Below are 8,930 nucleotides of genomic sequence, written 5' to 3'. Positions count from 1 at the left end.
TATCGTACACTTCATGACGGCAGGAATAGAAACAACACTTACAACCTTTTTTTTTTCTTTGAAAAATATACGTAAAATAAATAGATGGACGTGGCTGCCCAGAAGTGTGGCAATTTAAATGTGTCCCACACGCAAGAAGACTTGCAGATGTCGGGACAACTTAATATTGCTGAAGACAAAATGATGTTACACAGAACATTTACAGCATCCTACAAGAGATACAATGTACAGCTTCAAGTAAAGTCTTGATATGAGAAAAAGGCTTCGAAATGAAAACGCTAGACTTATTTCATGTTTTATTTAGCAGAGACCGGTTGTCCCCGTGCACATAATCTCTTTTGTTACAGTAACATTAATTGCGGGAGCCGGCCACGCGGCTTCGTACGGTACAAACAGCGTCGCTTAACACTTATTAAACTACAAATTTGAAGATTGTGTGGGAAAGACAAAAATACATACAATTGTTTTTAGTTGCTGATCTATATGCATGCTGTATGTGAATATTTATAATGCCCAATATTTTCACAGTACTTTCTACTGTTTGTAAAATGCTACAGTTAAAAAATCCCACAAAATATATAACTTTAGGGTTATTGGGAAAATAACACAATGGCTCAATAAAAACTGGGGACTAAATGTATTTTATATATAATTACAATACTATATAAAACATAATAATCTCTTTCACTAGAGCCTGTGTGCAGCTAACTACCTCTCCTTTCATAAAATAAACATTGCATTTGCAGTTACTCACTAGAATATCTAAATATGTCTAAGTTCTGGACGACTGAGTCTGGAAAAGTCTAGAGAAGAAATGTGACTGAGGTAATTGAATCAGTTATTACAGTTAGTAAGTGAAAATCTGAATTGGTTGATGCAAGTACAGTACATGCACGTGAGAAATGTGAACTCCTTTTTGATACAACATCAAGTCATGATGCATGTACAATGAATGTTCTTCAAACCACAATTCCTTGCTAGAAGATTAATGACAAAGTTTTCTTGTACAAGAAAATAGTGCCACTTGTGTGGACTTTGGTCTCTTAAGTTTAATGATGAATATGAAATACAATTGCCAGTGATTTTCACTGACCTATAATATGACTGATGATTTTAATATAAAAAGACTTCTTTTACAGATAAAATACATTTACAGTATCTTTTAAGTATAGAGAGTGAATTAGTATTGGAATAAGAAGGGAAATATAGTACAGTACAGTAGTGAAATAAAATCTATACATGAACAATGATTCAAATTGAAAATAGATTAACAAGAGAAGTGTGGGATGTCACCCTTTTAATATCCTACCACATGACCATATGGAAAGAAATATAGAAACCTGGCTATGCACAACGTTGTAAGATATCGGCTGGCTATGCATAACATTTTTTTTAAGATATCGCAGGTAAATGGGAGGGCACAAGAATATAGTAATTTTAACATCATTCACATCTTTGGCTAATCTAACACTCATTTCTGACTTGCCTGTACAAAACATACCTCACATCTAATTTCTTGGCACAAGCAACCAATGTGAACTCTATGGCACATAAACATACATCTATTCTACAGTGTCTTGATATGTTGGTTGCGCCAAGCTGTGCTAAGTGCAAATAATAATCATAATAATAATAATGAAAAAACCTACAGCCTCTGCCCTCACAGAGGAGAGAAAAATAAATAAAAAGCACCAACATAATAAATCAAATAATCCTACTCTTTATCACAAGATACCAGGAGTGGATCTCACCTCTAGGAAATAAAGCACCAATATTGTGACTGTAACTACAGCTGGATATCATAACTGGAAATGCAGTACATTTTTCGACACAACACATTTCATAAGATGGTTTTTTTTTTACAATATTCATGGGAACTTAACCATGTAAAAAGATCAACTAAGTAACAAACCACTAATCAAATGTTTACACCAAACAAATGTTTTCTTGCATACTGTTTTACCTGTAAGAAACATTTCGCAGTCTTAAGGATAGGTATCCATGACGAAATATACAATTTTCCCAGTCAACATAAACCAGCTTAACAAATGGGAAACAACAACCAATCTCTAATATTGCCAGCTACACGTCTTGTAAATGGCCCAGATAGCTTTCAAAACAAAGCATCTGAGTCGCAATGTTTGCTTAGTTATTGCAGTTTAGGCTTGATGTCTTGTGGTGACTTGGCCAGTAATTCTGAGTTAATCACTAAAACTCACTTTCTGCTCCAGTAATGTTGACGTGAAAGTGAGATTTACTGAAGAATTGTCTCATTGTTTCTGAGCAGGTCACAAAAGTAGTCATTTTTTAAGAAGACAGAAGACAAGGCTTTGCTTCCCCCCTTCTAAAGTTTTCACTCCTTAAATGTGTAAAAAAAAATCTTATCACTTTGTTTTACTGCTATTTTCTTTTCAACTTGCAGAATTTTTTATGTACTGAGAAATCTTACAGCCACTTTTTTTTTCAGCGAAAGCCTTGACCTCAAATAGACATCATACTGGTACTTAGGACAAAGTCCAATAGAAATAGGCATTAAGTATCTAAATAATGGACATGATTGTAACAAAAATGTACAAAATATATGTCTTGCCATCTCTCTCTGCATCACTCCCACATTTCATACTTGTCTGTCCATATGAGTATAGTACACAGTACTTTTAATTCACGGTGGAATGTTAAGCAGCAAAATGATATATCATTGCAGGACCTAGCTATTTTGACAATACAAAATAACACTAGGTTTATGCTATGTACAATGACCAGCAACGAATCCTTAAGGAAGGTATGGCAAGACTGCTTGAAGCTTTCACTCTGCTGCACCATTCATTCTCGCACATACTTACTTCCATACACACAGTCATGGTGCCTTATTCGCACAACTATGACATATTTCTGCCATACCCCCCCCTTGCAGTTATGTTATCTGATTTAACCATCTGTGCCACACAGTCTGCCTCTATCACATGTGAGGATTATTCTCCGGCTCGGAGAGATGTGTACAATGTGTGAGAAATACCCTGTTTGTACAGTGTGTACAGGTTCACAGCGCTACACTATACGGTGGTATGTACATGGGCCGCGCCCAGCTCCAGGGATCACGTGTGGGAAGCCATTCTGCTTCGCCTTCGCCGACGACCGGTGTCACGTCTAAACACGACGTTAGTTGGGTCATCAGCTAACAATGGAAACCGATGAATGGAGTGGTGATCGGCTGCAGAGTACCCTGTTACAAAACCTTCACTCACGAGTTCTTCTCGCTCCTCAACTGTCCACTGATGTTTAGTTGGAGAGCCCCGCTCAGCTAAGAGACGCTCCATTTCCCATGCTCTTTCTACAGCCCGACGATGGGCGTGACGAAGCAGGCGATGACGAGCTGCAGGTGGATCAATGCCGTACAAAATAACTAATGATACATCACTGTCAACGACTTTGACTTCATGGTGCTCTCCTTCTTCCTTGGAAGTGACATTGAAACGACCACTCAGACGCTGGAGTTGCTGAAGATCATCGTGGCGCGAATCTGCATTTTCTTTGACGAGGTAAAGAGTGTGATGGTGGTGATGCGTGAATGTTATATCCAGTAAGGCAGAACCATTCAGAACATCTCGAGCTACGTCTTGTACGACTGGATTTTCCCGAGATGGAACTAGGGTAACCAGTGCTCTGCCATTAACGCGGGATACCAGTACGCCGGGTCCGAGAACAGGAGGTGATGAAGAGAAGCGACCTAGTGCTGCCCATCCTGGTATAGCCCAGGCTGGTGCAGCTGATCTTACGAGAGACTTGGGTAACAAAGTTGGCTGGGCAAACTGTTTTAGAACTCCTTCAGTAGAACAAGAAAGACCAGATATAACATTCAGTGCAGGTGCTAACTGGGGTGCTGCCAAAGCTCCCACTGGCTGTTCAACTGTCTCATCATGGTAACTTGAACCCAACATCTTCGTCATATCCACTCCATATAGCTTGAGCCAGCTGTCCAAGTCTGCAAAATGAAGCGAAATTGGTTATTATATTCCCATATGTGTACTGACTTATGGGTGTCACTATTTTTTAGCTCAGATTACTACCGTACTTACTGCCAAGTGATTTATCTTTGCATGCATAAATTATGTCCAGTTTTGTACTCTAACATGGTTCTGAACACAAGGATTAAATTATATAGCTACAACAGAATTAACTGTGTTAAATTATATAGCTAGAGAATTAACTATGTAACTAATAAGGTTTAGAATTACATATTAAAGAAAATATTAGTGACCTTATCAGCGTCATAAGAATGTTACGAGTGGCCTTTTTTTGTACAAGGCAAAGTTTTTATTAACTTAGCACTTGTAATATATCGTATAAAAATACAAATCAATAAAACATTACAACATTCCTGCAGTAGGTGTAACTATGCAACCTCGGTCTTTGTTTCAAGAATTTCTAAAAAGTTGAAAAATAAAAAACAACAGCTTTCAAAAATGTCCCATCTTCTATTGTTCAATTCACATCTGTTTGCAAGATATATCTCTATTTCTGTTATCAACTGAAAAACTGATCTTCCATGAAAAATCAAACAGCCAAGAAGAGACTTTTTTTGTTGCATTATTTTTCTTACCAAAATAAATTTGGTTGAAAATCATTTTAGCCCCGTATACATATAAAGATTCTAAATCCATTAGACTGTATCAAAACAATACCTAATTTTCAAAAGTGTGACAACACAGCTGTCACTGACTGCTGTCAAAGTATTTATTGGTTACTCATAAGTTACCCAGGAGGAAATAAATCACTATTTTGCTTTATGACAAACTCTCAGCGTTTAAGTGTACCAGATTTAAAGAATATAAAAGCTTTGTGGTTTCTCAGGTGGTTGCTTAGCGATTGTGGCTGGGTGAATGATATTACCTTTGGTGATACAAATAATTCTTAAGACCAAATGAAAACTGTCAAGCCAGAGGTTCTTCCACGAATCCATCTACAAAGGTCTTGATTGGCCTGTAGTCCTCATCTTTTCTGTTTTTCTTGAATATCTTCAGGAGAAAATATCCAACTTGCTTATATTTCTATTTTAGACAATATGCTTTAGGTTATGGTCTGCTGTTGGTAAAGGAAGCACAGATGAAGGATACACTGTTTCTTATATATGTCATTCAATTAAGGTTATATTTTGTGGTAGATACCATAGCTGCAGTAACTATTCATCTTAAAATTGCTCTCTGTCCTCAAGTCAGGAAATATCTGATGTAAAGGAAGCATTATTTAAAATATCTTTACAGAAGTGTCATTTTTTGTTTGTTCAATCATCAGTATGCTTCAGTGGTTTTTCTGACAACAGTAAATATGAACCATTTTTCAAGATAATTTCCCTGTCTAGCATTCTTCCTAAAGCATTATAATCTTCTTCTGTTACAATTCTAAAGTTCCACTGGAAATCATAAAAACACATTCGATGGTTTCAGCCCCGCCATTGCAGTCTGCTTCCCAGATAGAACATTATTCTGCCTTTGAAGGAACTTTTGGGCAATTCCTAAGATTCATGTGACAGCAGCTTTCGATTACAACTAGAAGCACAAGGATGGGCATCGTGTTACTGTAGGATTCCCATCAATGTTCTTATCCAACTTTCCCAAACCTTGCTTGCTAGGACAGGTAGGATTTGCAATATCAAGATTCTCTTCAAGTACCAAGACTCACTTTGTATAAACTAATAAAGTAAAAAATTTTCTGCTCCTAGACCTGTTTTCGCAAGAAGGATCATTGTTGATCAGTACCTGATGGCATTCCCTGCACTGTTAGTGTCTCAGGCCATATTCTCGAGGTCTAGTCAAGTTATTTATAACGATGCTAAACCAGAGACTACTCTCATCTCTGAGTCAAAAGATTGACAGAAGATTTCCGTAGCATAATGGTGACCATTTTCATTATATCTTAGTACTTCTATGGTTCCAGTGAGCATTACTGCTCATGGTGTGCATGCAAGCAATGCTGGCTAACACACCTCTCCTCTACCTACCTCTCTTCGCCAATATTACAAGCTTTTCTCACTCCCTCTCTTCTTACCAGCCTTCTCTGTCCATAACAGTAGTCATGGGAAGTAGGAATCTCCTTCGTCCATTTTATGGGCAGCACTGACTAGATTATGATGAATTTGGAAACCTAAGATCACTTCCAAACCCCTTCTTACAAGAATCTGTTCTTTTGTTTTTTCACAGAAAATTCTGTTCTATCAGTTTAGAATGCTTCGTAAGTCTGTATGTGAATATATTTAAAATTTGTGCAATTTCACAGGGGAGAATTTCTACTGAAAAATATTTTTCAATTCCTTTTATTACCTCACTCTCAATAGACCTTATTTCGTTGCTTTAGTAAATATTTGTAATGTATGTCATAAGCTCTTTTTTCTTGAGCTCTACGGTAGGTTTAACTATGTGGTCACAAGATACAAAATATCAAACGAAGCAAACTGCTCAAATTCAGAGGAGAACAGAACAGCATTCTTTACCATCACCACCACCATATTGAATGTGTAGTAAATTTGTAGGTACAAGCAGTTTCGTAGAAAAAAAAAAGTGTCATTTGAAATTATCCTCTCCACTGAGTAATAATTACCCTTCATGAAAAAAATAAGAAAAATTATACTTCAGTCTTTATGAACTTGTAGAAAAATTACTTAGCATTTTATACAGATTTCAGTAAAGATGAAGGAAAGGAATGACTCTGATCCTTATGACCTTGCGTTGTCACTTTGACATCTGGCTACAAGTCACAATGAGACCTGTGTCCCGCAAAACCTGTTTTCACGCTCTAGTATTTTGTCCCTACACATTTCATTGCAATACATTTTGTTGTAAGATTAGTAAATTATTAAGTGAAATTATTTTCATAAATTTCATTCTATAAGTAGATATCTATAATTTCACTAGAAAATGTCAAATACTTAATAAAGAATTACACTGCATGAGACAGAATAAACTGCATGAGACAGAATAAGAAAGTGAAAATACAGTAAACAAATACTGCACCTAACTTACTGGCAATTTTATGAAAACTGTATCATTACCTACGCAAAAATGTCATAAAACGAATAGCAGGAAGTGCAACAACATAGGTCTTACCTGTATAATGTTTTGGCTGGTGACTAACTGGATTGATGGGGTCATTGTCATGGAAACGATGGGTATAAATGGCTCCCACATGGTCTGGAGAACTAATGACCAAATCATAGCGAGGTGCCATCCACTGGGCATGAACTGGATCATAACTGTGGAGACCAAATACCAAAAATCCAGTTACTGGGTCACGAAGGGCCCCCTGGAAATCTACATGGAGGAGTAAATCTGGTCTGGAATCACTCAAAGTAGCACCCCAAGGTGACCTGACAATTTCCTTGACCAGCACACCAGAGTCATCAAATACAGCAACTGGAGAACCAAGATGATCAGTGGACACCCAAAGCTGGCGTTTTCCTGTGTGGAGAGACATTAAATGTCCTCGTTCATCATATTCTAATGCATGCGTTACTCCACGTTTGGGATAATGTATGTGAGTTGGAAGATTAGGACGACGAAGGTCTGCATAGAAAAATTGTGTTATATTTCCGTGATCATCTTCCCAAACAGATAATCTTCCTCTATGGTCATGTCTGCTCCATATTTTATATTGTCCTTGTTGCCATGCTGACTTGACATTTCCACGGGCACTGTATGAAAGGTGAACTTCGCCTTGACGCACTACAGTTCCTGCTGGAGAGTATGTGTTAAGCTCCACATCTCCCCAACCAACTAGGCGATCAGCACCGTCGTACGTTGCTGTCATTTCTCTACCGCCTTCCACAACAGATATCATGTTGCCATTTGCGTCATATCTAAACTGCCAAGATTCCTCTCCATCCACAGCCTGAAGGAATCCGTCTGGTGTATAAGTGTAATTTGTTCGAACCTCGGATGACCCTGGTCCTCGCCACGTGGACATAGTTGCTAATCTGCCTCGTTTATCATAACCATATCTACTTCGACGGACGAGACGTCCTCTTAATGTCAACTCTGATTCAACAATACGGCCATGGGGGTCAAACCCTGTTACTCGCAACATTGTTTTGCGTACATCTTGGACAACAGTTTTATTGTGATAAGATGATGTTACTTTCAGGTCACCTACGCTGTCAAGTGTTCCTAAAATCATGTTGTATTTCATATCGTAATCTGGTTGTTCTTTTCCATTGATTTCCATCTCGACTCTCCTTGGCCGAGCATTTCCATCATAAAGGAACCTTAACTTTGCCGAATCCACACCAGTGCCTGGGCCAAACCTTATCCTCTGTTCTTTGACGAGACCAGCATGATACTTGTTATCAGTGCGAAGTTCAAACTCCTGTTCTCTAACAGCAACTGATCTAATGAGACCAGTTTCCGGATGATAACCATATTCGATAGACCCATCACCATATATCTGTAAATGCAAGCGTCCTGTGTGATCATAGTGATAGACTACTCTGCTGGCTTGGTGAGGTGCTACTTCTGCTAATATTCTGCCATCATCACTGTAGAATAGCTGGTATGGATGGCGTGGGGATCCAGGAGGGGTGAAAGTAAACCGGTTATGCAAAAGTGAAGGCTGAACGTGGAAAGAGTACTTGTGTCCTCGTGGCGTGGTGATGCTAGACATTGCACCTCCCTCATCATACTCGAGAAGGTGTTCAGCTCCAGAGGCTATGCTCACTTTATAAGGCTGAAAATTAAATGCTCGCATTACTTACAATATTTTGAAAAATTGCCCCGTATATTATAACAAATAATATGGTACATCAAGAGAGCATATTTTGACACTAAACTTTTCAACTGCATATTGCATAATGTTCAATCAAGCATATCTGTGAAAGTGATTGAAACCGGAACATTTCTCACTGAACTACAAAGCATTTTACTTTCGTAGTGAGCAAACCTATT

At 38.0% G+C, this 8,930-nt stretch overlaps 1 protein-coding gene across 3 annotated transcripts in view; it reads right to left on the bottom strand.

The window, feature by feature from the left end:
• Window positions 1-283: 283 nt before the first annotated feature.
• LOC136835067 (teneurin-m-like) overlaps window positions 284-8,930 on the bottom strand; it is a 555,645-nt gene continuing 546,998 nt past the window's right edge. For all 3 annotated transcript variants that reach the window (XM_067098230.1, XM_067098249.1, XM_067098240.1), the window contains 2 exons: window positions 7,101-8,712; window positions 284-3,982 (listed from right to left, as the gene is read on the bottom strand). In XM_067098230.1, the coding sequence (XP_066954331.1) occupies window positions 3,096-3,982; window positions 7,101-8,712 (2,499 nt within the window). In that variant the 3' untranslated portion in view covers window positions 284-3,095. The remainder of the gene's footprint in view (window positions 3,983-7,100; window positions 8,713-8,930) is intronic.

The sequence above is a fragment of the Macrobrachium rosenbergii genome, chromosome 4 (genome assembly GCF_040412425.1).
Source record: "Macrobrachium rosenbergii isolate ZJJX-2024 chromosome 4, ASM4041242v1, whole genome shotgun sequence".
In the NCBI taxonomy this organism is placed as follows: Eukaryota; Metazoa; Arthropoda; class Malacostraca; order Decapoda; family Palaemonidae; genus Macrobrachium; species Macrobrachium rosenbergii.
This window is presented reverse-complemented; position numbering and strand designations above follow the sequence as displayed.